At 46.2% G+C, this 24,295-nt stretch overlaps 1 protein-coding gene and 1 long non-coding RNA gene across 3 annotated transcripts in view; one reads left to right on the top strand and one right to left on the bottom strand.

Moving 5' to 3' along the window:
- Positions 1 to 24,295, top strand: part of LOC117286769 — a 98,787-nt gene that overhangs the window by 59,515 nt on the left and 14,977 nt on the right. Inside the window, exon 3 of the long non-coding RNA XR_004517890.1 lies at positions 21,973 to 22,042. This is a non-coding gene — a long non-coding RNA (uncharacterized LOC117286769). The remainder of the gene's footprint in view (positions 1 to 21,972; positions 22,043 to 24,295) is intronic.
- Elp3 (elongator acetyltransferase complex subunit 3) overlaps positions 18,327 to 24,295 on the bottom strand; it is a 63,620-nt gene continuing 57,651 nt past the window's right edge. For both annotated transcript variants that reach the window (XM_033765508.1, XM_010623221.3), the window contains one exon: positions 18,327 to 19,447. In XM_033765508.1, the coding sequence (XP_033621399.1) occupies positions 19,371 to 19,447 (77 nt within the window). In that variant the 3' untranslated portion in view covers positions 18,327 to 19,370. The remainder of the gene's footprint in view (positions 19,448 to 24,295) is intronic.

Here is a 24,295-nt window from a genome sequence, read left to right as displayed (position 1 = left end):
TGGGCATTTTCTGGAAAAACTTTTCTGTTTCTTCAAGGAGGGTTTCATTTTCCCTTTGTGTGAGTCTTTTCAAAATAATTCTTAACCAGTTTCAAACAGTTAGAAAAATGTTTGTTTTCAGCGTTTCAGTCAGGGGCATGAACCTCTCACTTATCCTTCGAAACAGTGTGGGCCTCAGCCACGCACTGATCTGTTCTTTTGATCTGATTTTCTTTTCTTTTTCACCTTGGTTAGTAGCCAGGAGAGGCATGGCATTTATCAGTGACAGCCAGTTTCAGGTAAACAATGAGTTGGGGAAAAAGGTTACTGCAGATTTCAATGTAGCCAGCAGGCCACCCGTATATGGGGCCAAAATCACAGAAACGGATCCTAAATTGTTCCAGGGAGAGAAAACACAAAGTAGAAGCCACCCAGCAGGGCAAAGGGTCTTGGTGAGTCAGTGTTTTATGGTTCCTTTCCCGTGAGTCATAACAGAAGCAGTTTTCTCCAAGGGATGCTGAGCTCTGTTTGGGGAACATGGCCTGGTAGGGGGAGCTGAGCTTGATTCTGCAAAGTGAATGAATCCCAGGAAAGGTGATGAGGGCAGGATGAGAGGACCCCACGGGAGCTGTCCTTGGTTCTACAGTGCTCTGGCGGAGTGGCAAGCAGTGCACTCACTTTTCTACTTCAGCTGCACTGTTTTCTCCTCTCCGCCTTTCAGTTCCCTCCTCATTTAGCACTGTGCTGCTCAAGCCTGAGGTTTCACAGGCCCATCTTCCCTTGCACCAGTCTGGAGCGGTTGCTCTGAGCCTTGACCCTGGACCAGTGTTAAGGCTCTGGGGGAGAGAGGTAAAGAGGTACAGGAATATCTAGGCCTGGTGGTGCATGCCTGTAATCCTACTACTCTGGGAGGCTGAGGCAGGAGGTTCACAAGTTCAAGCCCAACTTGGGCAAACTTATGGAGACCCAGTCTTAAAAAAAAAATATATATATGTATATTTTTTTAAAGGGACTGGGAAGCAGCTCAAGGCAAAGACTTTTCATTCATTCCTCAGTATTGAGGGAAAAAAAAGACATCATCTCTTTTGCAAAGGGCTGAATAATGACATGTCCATGCTACCATCTTGACGTCAGGATAATTCTTAATATCTGTGTCTTTCAATGGAGTACTACTCTGCTATAAAGAAGGATAAACTTGAGTAATCTGTAGGGAATAGGTGCACCTTGAGGCCATAATGTTAAATGAAATAAGTCAAACACACAAATTCAAATATTGCATGGGTTTTCTTATATGAGAAACCCAAAGTATAAATAAATTAAAGAGCAAGATAAAAAATAAGTAATAAAGGTACAGGGACATAGATCTTTTGCAGATGGGAAGGGGACCAGGAGATAGAGGGAGGGAAGAAGGACGAGAGGAGGAGGGGACATAAAAAGATTTAAGGTGTGTTATGTTTGTGTACCAACTCCCCACAATGAATGTAATCGTCATGTACCGCAGACATGAACTAACAAAATAAAAAAATTAAAAAACATAACTTCATCGTCACAACACTAGGGCATAGAATTGAAATTTCATCTTAAAAAATAAATCAAGCATGTAAATAGATAGCTATGCCCAAAGGCGTACTACTTCTGAAAGGAGGTTTGCTGAGCTTTGGGGAAGGGCTGAAGTGGGTGGGGGCAGTGGACCCAGAAACGCCTCACGATAACTTTTCACCTTCAGCAGTTTGCACACATGTCTGTCTTAGTAGAAAGAGCAGAGTGGGTGAGGAAGTAAGAAGATCAAGTCCTGTGGGCCACAGCCCTTCCTCCCCACCCCTCAGCACCGGCCAGGCTCACGGGACGGGAAAGATGTCTACACCGAATACTCCTTGGGAACGGAAAATGAGATAAAGAGCAATCTGATAAGGACCGCATGTTGCCACCTTGAAACGTCTTCATGGCAAGCGCCCCGTCCCACCAGCAGTGGCAGCGTCCGTCCTGGGGCACGCACACACAGAAGAGAAGGTGCCCCGGCACCACAGTGGCGCTGAGTAGCACTGATTAGTTGGATCATTTTGTGTCTTGCATGTATTCAGTTGAAGAAATCGTTCCAGGGTATCTGTACTAAAGCATTCTAAAACCCCAAATCAAAAGTTCTGATTGGTTAACATGAAATGGTTCTGATAGATGCAGCAAAAGGGAATTGAAAGCACTGATTTCCAAAACTGACTGTGTCACATGACCTTGGATAGATATGAGTCCAACATTATCCGCTCATGGTCTTGAACGTTGTTCTAATGGGATTTGATGTTTGGGGGAGGCGTAAAGAGGGGACTGGAAACGGAAACAGGATCATTATGGTTGAGCAAGTTAGAAACAAAGAGGATGCATGTTATTATCTGCAGCCTGGGGATCAGACAGAATGGTAGAGCCAGCCTGAACCACAGTGTAAAATAGGAAGCAAAGTTTGACAGGAACAGCGGCCGGCAACTCCCAGATAGCCGATAACTGGCTGACCATATCTCCTTTCCTGGGAATTTGACCACTGGGCAGGAAGAATTGCCCAACTGGTCTGATGGCACAGAGGTGGCAGAGGCACCCTGGGGATCAGACAGAATGGTAGAGCCAGCCTGAACCACACAGTGTAAAATAGGAAGCAAAGTTTGACAGGAACAGTGGCCGGCAACTCCCAGATAGCCGATAACTGGCTGACCATATCTCCTTTCCTAGGAATTTGACCACTGGGCAGGAAGAATTGCCCAACTGGTCTGATGGCACAGAGGTGGCAGAGGCCACAGGGAGCTGGGGTGGCCTCAAGCAAGCTGGGCCACATCCCCAGAATTGCCAGGAGGACAGGACAGGAGGTGGAGGGGGTGGGGTGAATGCAGAGCCCAAGAGGGAAGCACCAGGCACCGCAGCTGCAGGAAAGGCACCACCTCTCTGAGCCAGAGAGTGAGGGTGGAGAGTTCCACCTACTTTCTGCAGAAGTGGGGAGCCCTGGTGTCATCCTACTGCTCCTGCCCGCAGCTGTGTGTTCTTGGTCAGGCTACTGAACCGCTGTGCCTCAAGTTTTCTTGTCTGTAAGATAAGAGTAACAAACCGAGGGTTGCTGGGAGCATTGACTGCAAGGATGCACATATGTGTGGATCATAGAAGAGTGCCAGGCTCATGCTGGGTGTTTAATTAATGCTGGTGATTGTTGCTTTTATTGTTCCCAGAAGGTTAACCTGGTAGCTCAAAGGACAGAGAAAATGGAGGCAGGCAGATGGGCCAGGAGGGGAAGGGGTGATGTAATGTGAACCTGGAAGGTGGTCAAAGGCCACCTACTCAGAGGGGTGTCAGGAGATCCAAGGCTGGAGTGACCATGACTCGGAGAGTGGGCGGTAGGGAGGCCGCTGAAGTCATTAACAGCAATGGGGTCACACAGGTCAGTGGCTTGTGGGGGTGAAGGGAAAGGAGCTTGATTTTAGATGACCCTGAGGTGACAGTGGGACGTTACCATAGAAAAGTCAAGTGTGCACTTGGAAATGGGTGGTTGGCCCTCATGTGGCGGGGACACGGTTGTCACTAACAGACTCACGTGTCATCTCTGAGCAGAGTGCAGTGGTGTCCACGTGGCCCACCAAGTGGGAGGTGGTGGTGGCAGCCAGGGAGGCTGGCTGTCTAATGTCACAGGAGCCACAGGAAGGTGGGAGGAGCCATCACTCGCCATGGGGCAAAGATGCCCAGGAGAATCCACAGCGGGAGACAGACCCTGGGGTTTGAAGTAGCAGAATGACACTGAATTTGAAAGCACAGAAGGCTTCCTAGTTGTAACATTTACAGTAAAATATTAAAAGTGAGTTAAAAGACAAGGTGGCTCAGGCCTGTCATCCCAGAACCTGGGAGGCTGAGGAGGGAGGGTCTCTGAGTTTACGGCCAGCCTGGACTACAAAGGAGACCTTGTCTGAGAAAACAAAAAGTAACAACAAGAAAACCCAAACACACAAAAGATATAAAGTGGCCGTGCTTAATTTTGTGTTTGGCAGGGCAAATGTTTAAAAACAAACAACATAAATGGAAAACTGAACCGTCTGAGATGCGCCCTTCTCCATAGCCGCAGGACACACGTTGCCTTCAAATCCTTCCATTCTTGCCTTGCCCAGCAAACAGACTCTGGGCGCCTGCTGGGCACCAGGGCCGGGAACAGGAGGGGCACAAGGTGAGTCAGGGTCCTGCCTGCCCTGTGCCCACTGTCTCTCTGGATCTGGTCACTGCTGCAGCTTGAATCTCCACACTGAGTTCTCAGACAGCCTCTGGACTTTGCTTGGTTCAGTGAGTTTCCTTCCAAAACTGGTCTTCCCACCTGGTGCTGGGACACCTGCCCAGACAGGGCTCCCTGCCCATCCCCTGCTCCCACCTGTGCCTGCACTCAGCCTCATGACAGTCTGGTGGTGGCCCAGGATTTTCCTTCCCAGCAAACTCCTTTCCATCCTCCATGGCTGGCTTAGTCGGTTTTCTTTTGCCTTAATAAAATATCAGTTGGGTGCTTTCCAAAGAGAGGATAAATTAGCTGCGGGTTTTAGAGGCATGTCTAGGACTGGGCAGCTCCTTCTGTTGTGCATCTGGGGAGAGCCTCATGGAGGGTGCCATAGAAATGGTGGCAGTAAAAGAGATCATATGGCGAGACAGGAAGCTGGGAGGATGCAGGACCTGGGCTTCCTCTTTTCTAACAATCTGCTGTGGTGGGAACTAAGCAGGGCCGGGAGAGAAATGCACCAAGTACTACGAAGGGCAGCTCCCGCAGGGACCTACAGACTTCCCGTGAGACCCGGCTTCCTAAGGTCCCTACCTTGTACACTGTCACATTGAGGATCAAGCTTCCAGCACATGAACCATTAGGAGATACACTTAAACCACATCCGAACCATAGCAGTGGCCCTAACTGTAGAAGGCTTCCTGGGTTCCCCTCATCCAATGGGCTCCACCAGCATTCTGTGGATTTCCTTGCTAGAGACAGTTCTGGGGAATAGGTGAATGTCAATGAGCCAGCCAGGAACAGTTTTATAATACAGGTGGGCTTTGTTGAGGTGGGTGAACTTCGGGGGCCAAGCACAGAGCCTGTGAGCAATGTGAATGTCACCAGAGACTGCTGGGTGCTGTGGCTCCATGACCTTCTCAGCAGGCTTGGAAGCAAGGTCTCTCTGACCTCCTCCCATGCTCCTGTCCGTCTTTCTCTCCAGAAGCAAGTCTGAGAAACCAGAGCTCTTTTGCTCAAGGCAAGTCACAGAAATAAGAACTTTTGCGTCCAAACCAGCCTCAAGTCCTAAAGCATTATTTAGCTGTGACAAAACATCTGACACAGACAAAGGAGAGGTTTATTTTGGCTCACGGTTTCAGAGAATTCAGTCCATGGTAAGCTGGCTCCACTGCTTTCGGCTCGTGGCGAGGCCAAAACATCACGGTGGAAGGCTGTGGAGGAGTAAAGCCCCTGGCCTTGTGGCGACCAGGAAGTGGTGAACGAAGGGCAAAGCTGGAGAGGAATGGGCTGGGGACCAGACGTAGTCCTTGAGGTCACGATCTCCCGATCTGCTCCCCTCGATTAGTGCTTACTTCTGTTGCCATCACTCCCAATAATGCCATCACATTAGGGTCTCATCAGTGGATTAATCTGCTGAATCCAGTCGGAGTTCTCACCATCTAATCCCTTCCCCGAGATTTCATCAGCTGGCAACTGGACCTCATCATGAGTCTCAGGTGATTCAAATCTAAACCACAACCCCTAGGAAGGTCACTCTCTTCCTTCTCCCTTGAAGACCCTCACCGTGGAGAGAACCTGCCCGCACCCGCAGGACGAAGGGCATAGACAGAGGCCAGAGACTCTGAAGAGACAGGTCTTGCTGGTCCCCCTTATTCTGTTACCACAGCAGCACACTTTTGTCAATCACATTTCTGACCCTGCGGACACCCTCTTGCCACTGGCCATGTCCCTGTGTCCCTAGATTGCTGGGAACATGTTTCTCTTGGCCCAGGTTCTTGCACAGACCCTCTGCTGCCCTGCAGGTCCCTGGTTCCCATGGCCCCCTCGGCCACTGCTGAGAACCTTCCCGCAGAGGGAATCATCTCCGTGTCCACTGGCATCCAGAATCGGTTCTCCTCCTTCACCTGTCTACAGGTCTACCCCCTGGTGGCCTCATCAGTTGCTAGGAGTTTCCACAGCTGGGGGAGGGCGCGCAAGACCCCTTTAGCAGGCACTCACCATCTGTCTTAGTAGTTTCCTTGGTGGCTCCCGGTAGGCTAGTGTGTTGCCTGCCTCCCTCCTCTCCTAGGAATTCCTTCTGATAATTCCTCCCTGGTATTTCCAGTCGGCTCTCTTTTTGCCGGGGTGTCTGGTGAGATTGGCTCTGCTAGGGTTATTGGGGTACTGCTTCTGCTGTGGCTTATTAAACCCCCAGAGTGCATTAAATCCAGCTTCCTGTCCTTGTCACATCCAGCGCGGGAGACTTCAGCCCAAAGGCTGACATTATCACACGTCCTGGAGGAAGTGTGCCGTACGTACACTACTGCATACTTTATTTGTGGGTTGGTTTCTTCCTTAAACCCACTTCACTCATTTTTGTTAACCCTAGCCCCTGTGGGCGTTTGAGAGTGTGACCCCTGCCCTATGTTTCTATTTTTTTTTTCTTAGCTTTTATTTTTACTAGTCCATGTCTGCAGCACTAATGACATTCATCGTGGGGAATTGGTAAATGTACATAACACATCTTAATGCTTTTCCATCCCCTTCCCCTCCGCCATCTCTTGGTCCCCTTCCCTTTTGCAAAAGATCCATCTTCCTAATTCCTATTCTCTTTTATTTTGCTCTTTTGTTAATCACATTTATTTATACTTTGGGTTTCTCATATAAGAGAAACTGTGATATTTAAGCTTGTGTGTCTGATTTCTTTCACTTAACGTTTGATTTTTAAAAGAAATTATTTAATCTTCCCAGACAGAAAAGAATTAGTCTTCTTTGCCATTGTTTTGCTAGTTTTCCTCTGCATTTGCTGCTCCTTGTGCTTTTGCAAGAAAAGTTATGTGAGATTTGGAAAAGGGCAAAAGGGGTTTCTAAGTGTTCTTCCAGGCCACGCTGGGCTTCATTCAACTTTGCAGGTGTTTTACAAGTCTGCAGGGGTGGAGGGTGATGTGGAGATTGCGTGAGGACATTTATGTCCTGGAGAAACAGACAGCTGCAAAGGTTACTAAAGATTTATGGCTCTGTTGGACATGAATCAGTTTGGTGCCTAACCCACGACCTACGACCTATTAAATTAACCATACAGACACATTCAGCTCCTCCAACACTCTCGACTGGCCTTATCCTCTTCCTGCTTCCTCTCTTCATTAATTAGTTAAGTGAATTCTTGGACACTTTTTTGTTCTGTATTTGCCTGAGCATCAAAATGTTTATATTTTTAAAAGTTTGTACGGTTACTTGGTACAAAATGACTGAGCTCAGTTGATTCACTGAAGATCCCTGGTGATATCACGATGAAGTTCCCTTTCATATGTTTTATACTCCTGTGTCAAATTCAGCTTTGTCTAATATTAATACAACTCCAGTTCTTGCTTTTAGTTGATGTTTAAGAGACCACTGGTTAGAAAGAAGAGATTAGATAGCTAATAAATTCAACCTTTCATCTTAAATATCTCACATTCAAAAAAAGATGGACTGTTATTTTACCTAATATGAATGTGTTTCCTTTGTGTTTGTTAAAACCATAAGTGTATTGCTCAATTGGACTGGAACGTTCCCCATAGGCCCGTGTGTCAAAGGCTTGGTCTTCAGCCTGGAAATTTGTATGACATCGTATCTAGTGGGAGACCCTTTGGTCATGAGGCTGGGGAGAGTGGAATGCTGTACTTCTCTTTCTGTGTTTTTTGTTCTAAGAGATCATGGTTTTTGCAATGATGTGCTGCATCACCACAGGTCAAAGCTACAGGGCCAACTGAGACAGAAACCGTGAACCCAAACAAACCTTTCTTCTTTTTTTTAAGTTGATTACCTCAGATATTTTTTATAGTAATAGAAAACTATCTAACACATATGTTTGGTCTTAACGTTACTATCTTTTTATTGTGTCTTTAATAATTTCTTATAATTTCCTGTATTTCCCTCTTATGCTGTTCAATGTTTAGTGATTCTACTTTGCACCATCCAGGAAGTTTACATATTTCTCAAGCCTCCTGACCTCATCTTCAGTCTCGCTTCCCAGGGATTTTTTGTCTTTTGGTCTGTCCTGTGTCCTCCACCTCTAGCAGGTGCAGTTTATAGAGGAGTACAAGGAAAGTAAACTTTTGAGACCTTAAATGTTGGAAAATGATTTTATTCTGTCCTTTAACTCATAATGTGGCTGAGGATAGAATTCTGGGTTGGAGACTTTTTTCTTTCAGAATCTTGAAGGTATTTCTTCCTTTCTTGAGTTGAGCTGTTATTCAGAAGTCCAAAGCCATTCTGATTTTCCATCCTCTATAGACATAGCTTCCACTTCCCATACTTTTCATTTCTACTCCAAACTTTGACCTTTTGTTCTCAGTGTATCTAAAATGTACCAATAAATAAACATAACATTATTGATACATTTTAGATATAACACTCATCATAGGGAATTTTTACTGTACACGATGTTTCTTGCTTCTTTCTTCCCATTCCTCTCCCCTCCTTTCAACCCCTCTTCCCCTCCTTATTTACAAAAGCTTTGTTTCTAATTTTCCTTCTATTTTCTTATCCTTTTCTTTTTCCCTCCCTCCTCCCTTGTGTCCCTTCTCATTTTGAAAACTTTCTTCCCATTTTCCAATGTTATACATTTTGGTCCTTATTTACATTTTTCATTTCTCACACCAGAGAAACTTGCGGTATTTAAACATGTGTGTCAGATATATTTCACTTAAGAGTGTGGTCTCAAGGTGCATCCATTTAGCTAGTAATATCTCAAGCTTATCTTTTTTTATGGCAGAGTATTACTCACACCTTCTTTATCCATTCATTGGGTGATGGGCATTTGGGCTGTTTCCAAGATCTAGCTATTACCAACTGTGCTGCTATAAACGTGGTTGTGCATATATCACTGTGGTGTGATGCTTTTAATTCTTTTTGGGAAGATACCAAAAGGGGGAATAACTGGGTTAATGGGACCTCCAATCCTAGTCTTTTGAGATATCTCTGTAATGACTGCCACAGTGGCTGCTTCAGTTTACAATCCCATAAACAGTTGAGAAGGGTTCCTTTTTCCCCATAGCCCCACAAGCATTTATTGGTTGACTTCTTGATAATAGTCATTCTTTCTAGAGTAAGATGGAATCTCAGCATTGTTTTAATTTGCATTTCTTGAATGATCAGTGATGAATATTTTTTTCATATATTTACTTGCCGCTTGTACTTCATTTGAGAAGTGTCTATACATTTCAAATGCCCATTTTTGGATTGGGTTTTTAAATTTGGGGGGGGTCTGATTTTTTTTTTTTTAGTTCTTTATATATTCTAGATATTTGTCCTTTGTCTGAGGAATAGCTGGTAAAGTTTTTCCCCCCACACTGTGTGTTGTCTTTCCACTCTATTGCTGGATCCTTTTGCTGTGCAAGTTTTTAAATAAGATGAGATCCCAGTTGTTGTTTTTGATGGTTCCTGTGCAGTTGGATTTTTGTTCATAAAATCTTTGCTTACACCAATGTTTTTAAGAGTATTACTTATCTATCTTGCAGCAGATTTAGTGTGTCTGTTGTGCTATTTAGACCTTTGATCCATTTCGATTTTAGTTTAGTGCATGATGAGATATAGGTATAGTTTTAATCTTTGGCATGTGCAAAGCCAGTTTTTCCAGTACCATTTGTTAAAAGGGTTATCTTTCTTCCAGTGAAAAGGTTTGGCTCCTTTGTCGAAGATAAGGTGGCTGAATGTTTTTAGAGTTGTTTCTGAATCTTCAGATCCATTCCATTGATCCTTGGGTTTTTTTTTTTTGCCAGTACCATGCTGTTTTTATCACTGTAGTTTTGTAGTATAATTTCAAGTCAGTGGTTATGGATGCCCCCTTCCTTGCCTTTGTTTCCCAGAATTGCTTTTGCTATTCTAGGTCTTTAAAATTCCAAATGAATTTTAGCATTGTTTTCTCTAATTCTGTGAGATATGTTACTGGTATTTTCATCAGAATTGCATTAAATCTTTACAATTTTGGAAGTATGGCCATTTTCATATTATTGGTTCTTCCTACCCAAGAACAAGGAATCTCTTTCCATTTTCTGATATCCTCTTTGATCTTTTTTTTTTTTTTAAGAGTACTGAAGGTTTTACTGTAAAGTTTTTTTACTTCCTTCATTAGATTGATTCCTAAGTATTTTATTTTTTGGGATGCTTGTGAAAGGTGTGGTTTCCCTCATTTCTCTCTCAGTGAGTTTGTTATTTGTGTACAGGAATGCTATTGATTTTTGAGTGTTGACTTTGTATCCAGCTATGCTACTGAATTTGGTTATTAAATCTAGAAGTCTTCTGGGGGAGTTTTTGGGGTCTTCTATGTAGAGTATCATGTCATCTGAAAATAATGATAATTTAACTTCTTCCTTTCCTATTCTTTTTCTTTTTACTTCTTTCTCTTGTCTAATTGCTCTGGCTAATGTTTCCAGAACTATATTAAATAAGAGTGGTGGTAGTAAACACCCTTGTCTTGTTCCCAATTTTAGAGTGAAAGCTTTCAGTTTTTGTCCATTTAGTAAAATGTTGGCTGTTGATTTGTCATAGCATTTATCAGATTGAGTAAGGTTTTTATCATGAATGGGTACTGAATTTTGTCAAACACTTTTTCTGCATCCACTGAGCTGAATATATGGTTTTTGTCCTTGGCTCTGTTAATATGGTTTATTACACTTACTGATTTGCATATGTTGAACCATCTCTGCATCCCTGGTATGAATCCTACTTGGTCACGGTTTATAATCTTCTTGATGATTTGCTGAATTATTTGCCAGTATCTTAATGAGGATTTTTGCATCTATGTTCTTTAGGGAGATTGGCCTATAGCTCTTTTTGGTTGGTTCCTTCTCTGATTTTGGTATCAGGGTAATGCTTGCTTCCAGGAATGAATTCGGGAGTACTGCTTCTCTCACAATTTCATTAGAGTTTGAGAATTAGTGGCATTAAGTCTTCTATAAACTTCTTGTAGAATTCAGCAGTGAATATGTCAAGGCCTGGGCTTTTCTTTGTTGGTAGGTTTTTAATTACACCTTTGATTTCATTTATTGATATTGGTTTATTTAGAATTTTTATATTTTCTTGATTCAGCTTTGGTAATTCATATGTATCTAGGAATCTGTCCATTTCTTCTGTGTTTTCCATTGTATTAGAAAACAGGTTCTTGAAGCAGGTATTAATGATTTTCCAGATTTTTGCAGGTTCTGTTGTGATTTCACCCTTTGCATTACTAATCACATGGATCTGAGTCTTTCCTTTCTTTGATAAGGTTGGCTAAGGGTCTGTCAATTTTATTTAATCTTTCAAAGAACCAACTTGATTCATTGATTCTTTGTATTTTTTTTATTGTTTACTTAGTCTCTATTGCACTAATTTCTGCTCTGATCTTTATAATTTCCTCCCTCATATGAGTGTTGGGCTTGACTTGCTCTTCTTTTTCTGGAAGACTGAGGTTCAACCTTAGGTTATTTGAGCTTGCTTTGAATATGAGAATTCACCGCTATAAATTTCCCTTGTAGGACTGCTTTCATTGCATCCCATAAGTTCTAGTACATTATATTGGCATTATCATTTAATTGTAGAAACTAATTTCTCCTTTAATTTCATGTATGACCCACTGGTTGTTCAAGAGGATGTTATTTAATTTCCATCTGTTTATGAAGTTTTTGTGATTCCTTTTGCCACTGGTTTCCAGTTTCATTGCACTGTGGTCTGATAATATACATGGGATGATTTCAGTTCCCTTGCATTTACTTAAGCTAGTATGTGGTTTGTTTGAATCTCTTTCATGGATTCCATTTCTTTCCTATTTAATAAAGGCATGCTTTCCATAATTTTTCTAAGCTCCTTTATTAAAAAAAAATCTGTATCTGTTCTAGTCACTAACCATGTCCTTTCATTACGGTCATCATCTCTGAAGTTATCTGAGAAATTATTTCTGATTTGATTTTTTTCTAGAGCCTCATTCATCTGCAATGATTCATTGTTGATTCCTCTGCTACCACTTCAGGGAGTCCAGATGGGACTTTTTAATTGTTCCACCTCATTGTCCCCTGGTTTTGCCTTTGGTGAGCTGGCAGTCTGGGGTTGCATCTTGCTTAAGTCTCTTCTAATTTTCTATTTTTTAAAAAGTTTAATTCCTGAGTTAATGCTTGTAAATTGCTTATGGCAAGTAGCTTTGTTGTTAGTACTGAAAACCCTTGGGAAAAGACTGCTTCTCAGAGATGTCTTCCAGGTGTAGCTGCCTTTTGAGTTTTGAGACTGTTCCAAGATCCTGCCTCTTTGATTGGTTGGGGATGAGAAGTTGCTGCTTATTTGGCCCAGCCCCTGGTTCTCTGGCACTGGCCTATCGAATTGTTTATGACCCTCAGACAGTCTCAGTCTTAGCATACAAGGAAGAACAACTTAGAACAATTATGCCACTTTCTCTAAAGTAGTACGATCAGCAATAACAATAACATGAAACAGCCTAGAAAATGAGAAATTAGTAGAAAACTATTAATTTGCTACCTTTCACCATATGAACTATATTTGTGATAATTTAACAAAATCTACAGTGAACCAGAAAATTGTATCAAGTAAATATGTCCTCATTATGGCCTCTGGAGGAAAATTTAAAAGGGTTTGAGGGGAAAAATAGAGAAATAGAAGAGGAAGTGATTAGAAGCAAGGCTAGAGGACAAAGGAAGATTATGAGAACTTTGGGAAACTGGTGAAGAAGACAGGAGGGAAAGAGAGAAAGAAGAAGTAAAAACAAGAAGAGAACAGAATAACAACAACAAAAACCTAGAAACAATGTTTGCATTCATATAAAACAAAAACAATCAAGGGCCAGGGATTTAACTCATTGGTGCTGCCACCTGCCTCACAAGCACAAGGTCCTGAGTTTGATCCCCAGTACCAAAACAAAACAAAACAAAAAAGAAAAGAAGAAGAAGAGGAAGAGGAAGGAAAAGTTCACTTCAGGGCATGTCTCTGCTGTCACTGGTAGACAGAGTGGTCTGGTCCCAGATCCTTGTTGATTAATCCCAGCAAGCCAGCCAGAAATTTATGGTGGGGTAGTGGATAATCCCAGCAAGTATGCATCTTTAGTTCCACTGAAGTTCAGGCTGTTATCTGGCCGTAAGGCTGGAACATGATTTGTTCAGCCTACAACACTCCGTGTGACTCCTACCAGCTTCAACTTGGTTCCTTGACTTCCTGTCGATGAACTTGATTCCATCTCATCCTCACACTGGGAGCTGTTAGATGGAGCCAGACTGCAGCTGCTCTGAGTTCTGAGCTCAGTTTTCCCCTCTTCAAGGTGGCTGCTGGCCAACTGCCCTCTCTTGGGGGGCAAATGAACCTGAATAACTCACCAGCCATTGCAGTCTGCTGCATCCAGTGCTACATTCCACTAGTGTGTTTCTCTGTGGAGGTCTCTGGGGTTGCCAGTAGTCACTCTACAGCTGCTAGTTCAAGGCATCCCTCTCATGAAGTGAGTCAGGGCTCAAGGAGGAAGCACCACTTGCCACCTCCTTCAGCACTGAAGTCTCTCTGCTCTCCCCATTGGTGTCATTTCTCATTTCAGATCCATCCTGGGTCTCTTGGACCCACTTCCCTCCTTTTTCTCTTGCTTATATGGCTATATTCCAGTGTCTGGATACCAAATCTAGGAGAGGCTTTTTTGCTAGTCACCATTCTACCATCTTCTGAGATGTCTGAGGTCTAATAGCTTAGCCAAAGGTAGACTCCAAATTAATTATATTTTCGACCTGAATGCATGCCAAATGCAGCCCAGGAACTCAAGCAGCCTATGCTCAATCTGGACTGCCTTCAGCCCACTGCATCCCTTTTAATTTATTTTTAAAATTGAGTCAGGTTCTCCTTACATTGTCCAGGTTGGCCCTGAAGTTGTGATCTTCCTGTCTCAGCCTGAGAAGCTAGGATCACAGGTATGCACTGCCATATCCTGCTTATGTGTTACTAAGAGAACACATTCACCTCTATCTTGTGTGCTGGAAAAAAGAAAATGAGATAGGTGGATTGAGTCTTCCTTTTAACTCAGAAGTGTCCATTGCTTTCTATGACAGTGACTTTCAGTGTTTGTTCCAGTTCTGCCCCTGCCTCTTTTGTTCCTTGTTTCCCGCTTCCACACTCTTCATCTTCTGGCTGTTTTGTCAAGGGAACCCCCTTGAGAGAGCTCATTGGCAGTTGTCCCAAGTGGGGCTTGGGCATCTGGGGTGGGGTGAACATTGTCTGCTTCAAGTCTGATCCTTTTCCAACCCTCCTGCCAGCCCTGAACCTTTATTTTAGAAACCCTGGCACCACTTCTGCTCCCAGGTATGAGAATCATTGAAACCTTGCAAGTGTGCCAATATCAACTTGTTGCCTTCACAGCCAGCTCTTCACTGGCTACCTCATGGCCTGGCTCGTCACTTCTCTGGTTTGACCACAGTTCACCCCTCCCAGGGTGGTCATGAGGGACTCTGGGCAGGTATGCTGCTCAACACACACAGCCCCTGTCCCTGGTCCAGGGCTCCTGTCCTTTTCTTTCTTTGGGTAGATGTGGGTGACCCTCTGCCCACTGCCTGAACATGAGGTGTCCACATCCTGTCCCTACAGAACTGGCCAGAGGCAGCAGCAATCCCAGAACCCTGGTGGCTAAACACCAGGCTGCTTTTCCTGAGTGTGGTGGGAGTAGGTTTCATGCTGACATCCTGTCCCCTGCCTGCCCTGGTGGTGACAGCAGGTACCATCATGTCTCCCCCATGCGCGCATTTTCTAACCTGAGACAAGAAGATGACTTTCTCCAGGGTGCTGCAGCTGGCACAGGATGGCCAGGACTTGAGGTCTTACATCAAGGGAGGAGAGGGAGGATTGGTCACCTCTGACCTCAATAAAGGATGTTCACACTCCAGTGCCTCCCAGCCAGCAGGCGCCCTGACATTTTGTGTGATGGGACTGGTCATGATCCAGGGTGCTGCTACCTTCTGAATGAGAGAGGCCGAGCACCAGAGAGGCTTGTTCCCTCCTAGCCCATGAGATGGGCCACATGTGAGGAGTAGGAAGGTCACGGACAACCTTAGGGAGGGACAGAGGACACTGGCCTTGGATGAGTGAACATGCTTAGGAAGAAAATGTAAAGCGAATCTTAGGGTTCAATCTGCATATCTGTGCAGTCCTGTGCTTAAAACCTGATCCTAAGTGTTCTGACAGTGAGAACCCACAGGGATTAGATACAAACCCTGCCTCCTTAAATTGTGGCACCTAAAGCTGGTCTTGTGCTCTCACAGAACATTTGATGCTGGGTATTCTATAATGAACCAAGATTTATTTCTTATAGTTATGAAGGCTGGAAGTCCTAGGTCAAAGGGCCTGCTTCTGCGGGGTCTTCCTGCTGTGCCATCCCATGGTGAAAAGCAGAAGGGCAAGAAGCAGCTGGGCATGGTGGTACATGAGAGAGGCTGAGGTAGGAGGCTTGCAAGTTTGAGGCCAGCCTGGGCAGCTTGGTGACACCCTGTCTCAAAATTAAAAAGGGCTGGTATATAACTTAGTGCAAAGGCCTGCAAAAGGGAAAAAGAAAAACAAAAAAGGCAAGAATCATGTGCAAATCCACCTTTTTCTCAGGAACCCACTCTACAATTCATTCTGGAGGGCAGAGCCCTGGAGACCTCACCACTTCTTCAAGGGCCCCCTCTTAGCACAGCTGTGTTGGGGATTAAATTCCAACACATGAACTGGATCCAAGCCATAGCACCCCTGCAGACAGTGGGTGATCGGTGGTCATTGCTAAGGGGGAAGAGATCTATCCTGACACGGGAAGACGCTTGCCGGGTGTTCTACTGACTCCGCACAGTGTGGCTGCTTTTTATAAACTTAGTGTGTGTGTGTGTGTGTGTGTGTGTCCACATGTAGGGAGTGGTTGGGGGGGCACCAGCAACAGTGTAGAAACAGTCGTCTTTGCTGGTGTTCAGCTCACAGTGCTTTTTGGTCCCTTTTACATTTGTTAGAGCGAACATCTACAATGTTTAGGCTATTCTTGTTAAGTACAAAGAGCAGACTCTGCTTCCTTTTCATTCTCTCTAATGAAGTCATCGGCACGTCCATTCCCTCTGGGTGCAAAAGCTGGACGAGACCTTCCTCACCAGCTGGTGTGAGGATGAAATAAACTGTGACAGCAGTGCTTAGCACCTGGTGCACAGTACCCATGTACAGCCTCTTCAGGGTGGGCTGACCGAAAACTCTACTTCCTGACTCTCAAGCAGGAAGTGTGGCACAGCGCGGCAAGAAAGGCTGGCTGAGTCACCACTTTAGCGGGAGTTCTAAGCCTCAGAAACACGAAGGCACTGCTGGTGTAGGTGACACTACTACAGAGACACTCGCCTGCTCCTGCCACCAATGGCAGAGGACTCCCTTAGGGGTCATGCTGCTGGACATAGCTTCAGCCAAGCACTCTGGCACTGGACAGTTTCTGGGAAGCCCCAAGGGACACTGGCATTTAAAGAAGCTTTTTCCTGCTGCCACCTTAGCTAGTACCTCGTCTCCTAGGGCATGCACTGGACAATTTGCAATGCTAGACTTCCGTGAGTGGAGGACGAAGGCCGACTATAGGATGGAGAGGCAGGGCCTCCGCACCAGATGCTTTCCATGAAAACTTAGCCCAGAAAAATAAAAGGAGATTCTGTTACCAGCTGATTAGAAACTCCCTCCCCAAAGAAAAGGGCCCAATACTTGTTAGATGTCAGTAACACTAGTGCTTCCCTTGTGGTTTATGCCCCACAGACCGACCCTGTTCTAAGAACCTGATATACATGGGCCATTTAACATACAAGGAAGGCGATGCTGTTACTCTTGTTTTACAGATGAGGAACAATGCAGTTTACTTGTCCAAGGTCACACAGTGGAAAGAAACTGCTTCATTAAAATAGAAACCACTGCTCATAAAATATCACCGTTCAGTGATATTTCTCACTTTTCCTGAGCAATGGTGGCTGATTTCAGGTCACAGATGGGAGAACCGAAGCCCAGGAAGGTGAGGACACTTCCCCCTTCTCTGTGCATGACAAACCCAGGTTCCCAGAGCCAGGGCTCCAGCTCTTCCTGTGAACTCAAGAGGTCTGCGAGCTCTTGGGGAACAAAATCTGTGTTTTCAATGAGCTGAAAATCTTAAAAACAAAAAACCAAAACCAAAAACCCAGATACTCTCAGCAATGAAAATTTGCAATTTATAAGCTATTTCCAGAGAAGAGATTTTGGCGTTTAGATTGTACTTGCAGTACTCTTTTCCATCAGCAGGGATGGGAAACGGAAGATGAGTCTGCTTGTTCCTAAATGGGAGAAACAAAGAGCTTTACTAGGACTTTTCACTTGGTGATAACATATTCATAGAATCTCTTTCTACTCAAATGCATTTCAGTCTGCTTATCATAATGGCTTTTTTAAAGTCTTCGGGTGACGTAGGCAAACGCTGAGCTAAAAGCTGGAGGGTTGCTAAGCAGTCATGTAACATGGATTGGAAGCATCAGGCCTGGCTGGCTGACTCATTTCACGAGGCGGCCTGTGGCTGAGTCTCAGGAGACTTTCCTTGGCCAGGAAAAGCCCTGCAGTCACGAGAAGCCATGAGTCTAGTGGCTTCTAAGGTGGCAGGAGGTGAGGGTGGGCTGGAGCACGTATCCTGACTAGAAGGCAAGCATGAGGGTCAACCTACTGCTTTGAGTTGTCATCTTCTATGTGAGCATCGTATGGATGAGCCTTTGTACGAGGGCTTCACAAAGGACTTTCTGGGACACTGTGTGATTAGACCCAAATGAATGAAGAAATGGGCAAATGGAGGCCCTGAGACCCTTGTGTCCCCAAGGCAAGCTGTAGGTGGCAGGCTGTGTCCTGGAATGTGTGTGTGACAGCCAGTGTTGTATTAAACAGTTTTACTTTTATAGGGAAAAAGAGCCTAATTGAGAAGTAGCTAAATTCCCTAGGCCACACCTACGGAATGCTGCCGGAGCGCCCCAGTGCGCCCATAGAAAGCCAGGCCATTTGCCTTGCAGCAGCTTAATGAAATGGCAAAAAGCACACAGGAGAAAATGAGTAGTGTCACAGGTTGGAAAATGGAACCTGTAAACTCAAGGCAGATGTCACTGCATTTATAGGGAGTAGAAAAACCAAAAACCAAACCACATGACTCTACATTGAAGACTTTTATTTTCAGGCCTTTAGACTTTATGAGTGACACAGACAGAACCCAGGAATCAGGGTGAAGCCACGCTGTCCCGACAGGAGCTGCCCCTGTGCAGGCCAAGGCTCCTTAGCAGGTTACCTGAGGGCTTGAGAAGCAGCTCTACGAGATGGTCCTCTGAAAACAATAATCATACCCCGATGTTTACATTCCAGTCCACTTTCCATTTTGTTGCTTTCACAGATGAGCTGAAGTTTTATCTTTCTCCCCTTAACACAAACCAACATCCACTTTCAAGAATGAAGTGCAGGGGACAGCTTCTGTGGCCGGAGGCGAAGCTCGCCTGACTGCTCAGGATGGACAAATGGACAGTCCAGGGCTCTCCACACTGTTCTGCATCAGCAGCATACAAGAAGTAAGACAGCCATGCCTGGGCACAGGAGGCTCTGATGGCCAGCAGGGGGCACACTCCCAGATGGCAGGGGCTGGTGACAGCTGCTATCGGGTTTAACACAAAACCCTCACCTGACTCCTCTTTCCCTGTCAGCCTTCTGTCAAAGCGTCAGCATGGTAATGGGAACAATTGCCATTAACAGAAAAGCTCATTTTCTTAACTCCTGGGTGAATGCATTATGTAGTTACAGGCCAGGGGGCCAAGCGTGATGGTTTTATCCGTCCCAACCTGACTTTCATGCCTAGAGTACATAAACAGCTTCCTCCCAAGGCTGCTCCTCAAATGACTGTCACGAATCCCACTTCACGAGCTGTGCTATCCAAATGAGCTGTTCTGCTTTTGTCACTGAGTAGATACAGGTCATTTGCAGCCCACATGCAGACTATGAAAATTAGAGAAATGACTTAAACCTTAAAAACTGAAGCGACTTCTTGGGCACACACAGGTGAGGGTGGCTGCTGTGGCCCAGCTCCGAAGGCGGCTTCCAGTCACTGCAGTCACAGGAGGGGAGGGTTCTACCAGAGGACAGTGGAGGTCTGCTTTGCCGCTCTGCACTCTTCTGCTGGCAGGGCGCTGATGAAGGGGGACTGCAACGGCCATTATTTTAGCGTCTTCACCATGTACGGGCCTTGTAATCGGTAGCCAATCTTCCTATAATAGTTCCTGGTGCCAACTCCTGCGGAGAAGCCAAAGTACAGAGAGGTCTAATCAGCGTCCCTGTAGTGTAACCTTCCCACGTCAGCAACTGCCTCCTCCCGCGCGCGCTCCTTCAAAGGCCAAACCCCATTCCAGACGGAGTCCCAGTTTAATAAGTTTGGAACGTTTTTATTATGTTGAATTCAAGCTGCATGAAAATACAGCAACTGCTGTGTGGGGAGAAATGAGTCTCTTTCCTTGGTGCTACCACAGCATGTGGTATGTGACCCACGGGGAATGTGCACACTCACTGCTTCAGACCCTCAAGCGGCACTGCAGGAGAATGAGGACGGGGACCTACCGTGTGAGACCCCTGGACTCCAAAGGACGTCCAGGGTACCGGATCACCCGGCACGGCCCTGTGAGCTAAGGTATGCGCAACCAACCAGGTTGGCGCCAGAGTTCAAGGCACAGAAGCGGTCCCGGGCAAGTCTCTCCCTCCTCGGCCATCAGACAGGTGAGTTTGCTGAAAGGTGGGGTTTCCGTACCACAAAATCCTCTGCTGCTCTGTGGGCACCAACCGGGTGTCCCACAACTTAACACAGATCTGACACCGCTGCTCAGTTGGCACAGGCCCCATGGGGCTGGGGCTCGGCCTTGCAAAGCTCTCCCCAACTTCAGACATCACTCGTACATGTGGGTCTACCCGGTTTCTTCTGTCTGGTGTGGCTAGTTTGGGGGCTCCCACAGACCCTCACCAGAGACACCTGCTGTAAGGGCTTGCAGAACTCGGAGGAACATTCACTCAGTGTTCACTGGTTTATTAAAGGATGCAACAAAGGGTACAGATGAACAGCCAGGTGCAGGCTGTGCCACCCTCCCGGCAGGTGGATGCGTTCACCAGCCAGAGAGCTCTCGGAATCCAGGATTTTAGGGATTTTTAATGGGGCTTCACTGTGCAGGCAGGATCAATTAACTCAACTTCCAGCCGCCACTGCCCCCCAGAATGGGGCGAAGCAGAGAGCTCCAAGCTTCTAAGCAAGGCTCAGTTCCTTGGGGACCAGTGCCCATCAAGGGTTCCACCAAGAGGAAATTCCAAGGGCTTCCGGAGCTTTGTGTAAGAAAAGGGGGCAGAGACCTGTTAGGTATTTCTTGCTATGTCTCAATAAAAGCAATGTGAACTGACTTAAATCGATAACTTAGGACAAACAACAAAACAAGAAGCTGACGTGATGGAGGCAGCACAGCTGCACACAGGTACCGGTCCCGGCAAGATCCAAAAGTTTACTCAGACTCAGCCTCCAGCTCCTGGACTCTGTCCAGGCTGCTGCCTGCTTGAAGAACGCCCAAGGGTGACTCTTCACTTTCTCCTGTGTTACTATCACTGCTTCTGTTCCACTCGGGCTTCGCTGTACAGCAAGAGAAAGAAAACGACACAGAAAGACATGGGCACGGGCAGCTGCTCAGACTTGGAGGACACAGGAGATTCTCATGAGACGAGCACACATCGTATGTGGGTCTAGGTCTGCAGGATGCCCGACTACCCAGCAATGACCCTCTTGGGTGGAGAGAGAAATCCTATGTCCACGAAGAGGCACATTATTTATAAGTCTCCAAACTAGAAAGAACCTAAACATCCATCAGCAGCAGAGTGGAATTCTGGTATATTCATTCAAGGGACTATGACACAGCCATGATAACTGCAGTCACTGCCACAGCACGGGAGAACTGCATCCTCCCCCGATCGTGTGTGAAAAATCAAATATGTGTGTTATACTTCAATTAAAAAAAAACTTGAGAAGGCACATCTGTTGGTCTCAGTGTGTGCTGAGAGCTCAATTTGTCCAAAGTCAGTGAAATAAGGAAGGAGTGGGGTGGTAGAGCAATTAGGAAGCCATTAGCAGTGATCACAGGGTGGTGCACGCGTGCGTGCGCACACACACACACACACACACACACACACACACCTGGAGTCACGCAGTGCACAGCTTTCTATTCTGACTTCCACTGGACGCATACGTGTACAGTTCCTAAACTTAGTTTTCCCCCTGCAGATAACAAGAAGTTCCAGGCTTGGTTCCCTCATTCTAAGCGGACAGTGGGCTTTTCTTTTTCCCTGTGTAGACTGAACTGACTTGGGGCGAAGGCCGCAGCAGGGCCATCTCCACAGGAAGTCACAGTGTGGAGTGACGCCTGTGCTCGGAGCCCGATTCTCAGAAGTGACGTGACTTCGGACCGAGCAGCTGCCTCACCAGGGCAGACGGGCTGTACGGACAGCAGCAGCCTGGTTCCTTCTGATACTGGTGAACCTGCAGTGAACACAGTTCAAAGCTTTGCTACCTACAGATCTGTTATGAAAGGATGTGTTTTCGATTTGGTGTAAGCCATGTTTGGGGTTTTTTTTTCTTAGGATCCAATTCAACATAAAATGTACACTGTAACCTTTTTCACTGTACAGTTCAGTGGCCCTGAGGACACTCAGCTGTTGTGCAACCATCACCAGCAGCCACCTCTGGAGCTTTTTTTTTTATCCTGTAAAACTGAAACTCTGCCCTTGTTCAACAGGAACTCCACAGCCCTTGGAAATCACCATTCCACTTTCTGCCTCTATAAATCGACTTCCTCTGGACCTCACGTAAGTGGAATCGTGTAGTATTTTTCCTTTTGTGACTAACATTTCATTTAGCACAATGTTTTCCAGGTCCGATCAATTAGGTTAAAGCCACTGTATTGGTCCAGTTTTCATTACTATAATGAAATGTCGGAGGTAGGCTGATTTTATAAAGCAAACAGGTATTTAGCTTTTAAAGTAGGTTTTGCAGGCTTCCGGGCATGGGGCAGGTGCAGATGCAGCTCTGGCTGGGGCCTTGCTTGTGTTGCATCGAGGCAGATGGCAATGGCAGAAGCACGGGTGGGATGAGCGGTCACATCCCAGACTGGAGGCCACAGAGAACTGCACCAACCTTTCCCAGAAGCAGTGGGCTCTGTGACCTGGGGACCCTTTTCCGGCCCCAGCCCTCACAGGCGCTGCACATGCACCCGGGGGGCCAGGCTTCCTCCACACCAACCTTTGGGGGACACATTCAAACCCACAGCAGCTGCGTTTTCTACTGCTTGCAACTGAAAACACCGTAGCTGATGTATGAGCATCAGGGGCAGTTCTGACCACACCACTCACCAGCCAAAAATCAATGGCATGTTCCAAAGTACAGCTCCAAGCAACCCACTGGCCTGAACACGAGCTCTTTCATGCTCTGACTCTTCTGCTTTTGTGTCTGCCAACACTGACCTTACTACTTCCTAGTCCAGGATTTGCAGGCTGGGTAGAGCCTCACGCATGTCCGCCTGCTGGCAGGTGGCTGCTCTTTAGGTTGCCACCCTGTAGCCCCTCCCTCCTGCTCAGGCGTGGACTTTAATCACAGTCTTATTGTTTTACAGTCACACTGCTCTCCCTTTCCCTCTCCTATGTCAGCTCTTTAAAAGTCAATGGCGTCTATCACTCAGGCTCCTTGCAGTGTCTGGCACATAATCAAAATGCAACGAATGCCTGCAGTTCTATTACTTCCAGTTATTTTCACGTTGTGTACATACAAAGGAATGTGCTCCTGAAAGATATATTTTAAAAATGAGCTCTCTGTGGCGTGCTGGGTAGCGGGAATGACTCCAGACAAAAGGGCTGGAGGATAAGACTTCTTAACCTGACAAATTCCTCCCTTGTTACAAATTTCCTACCTTGTCAGTTAAGGGAGTTGGAGGTAGCTTTCTGATCTATACTATTATCTCTAGCCAATTAAAACTGCCCCCATTTCCTTCAGAAATATTTCTTTTTATATTTCTATTCAAATTAACAGAACAGATGTTATTTTGAAAAAACTGGAACGATTTATCCTAGAATGTGTTACTGAAGTCCCATATGCCCACCATCCAGCTTCAGGGATGACCAATCCATCCACTGGGCTTCCACTCACACGAAGGATGTCACCGAACGACTCCTTTCTGCTTTGGCTGTGCTCAGCTCAGGGCCTGGAGACGCCTTTGGGCTGCTTTACACATCCTCCATCAAATCAAGATGACACCCTGACTTTTAGAGGGGGGGTGCAGGTGGGCAGAGTGCTTCATTTTAACAACACGCCATCAACCCACACTGACCATCAGAGAGCTGAGGCCGGGGAGAGCCAGCTTGTGGGTACCCCGAAAGCCCCTGCAGAGGTCAGGCACGCTCTGATCGCCCAGGCATGTGGTGAATACAACTGCTTTGACTGCTGGGGTACAATTGGCATTTCTCAGTGATGATTTCAGGCTCCAGAACTTCTCCTTTTGCCCAGTGCTGGGAGAGGTTGCTCAGGCCTCGTTTGCTCCACGCCTTATGTCCACCAAACTTTCAAGGACACAGAGTGGCCCAGAGAGGGACCATGACCTCGGGGCTCCAGGTACCCCAGGGAGGAGGCCTGCCCTCTGGCCAGTCCTACTTCTTTTCACCCAAACAACTGAACCAGCACTCCCCGGGTGCAGTGTATCTTTGTGCCTCTCATTTCTCGAAATTAAGGTTTCCTGTTTCTGTTATCTGTGGCTAGGCTGCCAATGGTCTTAGTCCTGCCCCTCCCCAGCTCAGCGGGACCACACTGAAAGCTTCCCTCTGCTCCCATCTCCTTGCCATGCTTAGCAGGGCTCCTCGAAAGAAAGTCCTCTTCCCCAGTAACTTTCCTTTCGTTAGTCAGCCAGGAAAAAGCAATTGCTCTCCTGAGCTGACGTCAGCCAACCTCCCAGACTGGCGGCAGGCTGGCTCAGTCTCCTGCCCTCCCCTGCAGGGTGCGCACAGGGCTGCACAGGCTCCACTCCATCGCCCGCGTGGGAAGCTGCCAGCCCCCCGGCTGGGAAGAGGCGGGGG

The sequence above is a fragment of the Fukomys damarensis genome, unplaced genomic scaffold, assembly GCF_012274545.1.
Source record: "Fukomys damarensis isolate Sample0158 unplaced genomic scaffold, DMR_v1.0_HiC HiC_scaffold_18, whole genome shotgun sequence".
In the NCBI taxonomy this organism is placed as follows: domain Eukaryota; kingdom Metazoa; phylum Chordata; class Mammalia; order Rodentia; family Bathyergidae; genus Fukomys; species Fukomys damarensis.
This window is presented reverse-complemented; position numbering and strand designations above follow the sequence as displayed.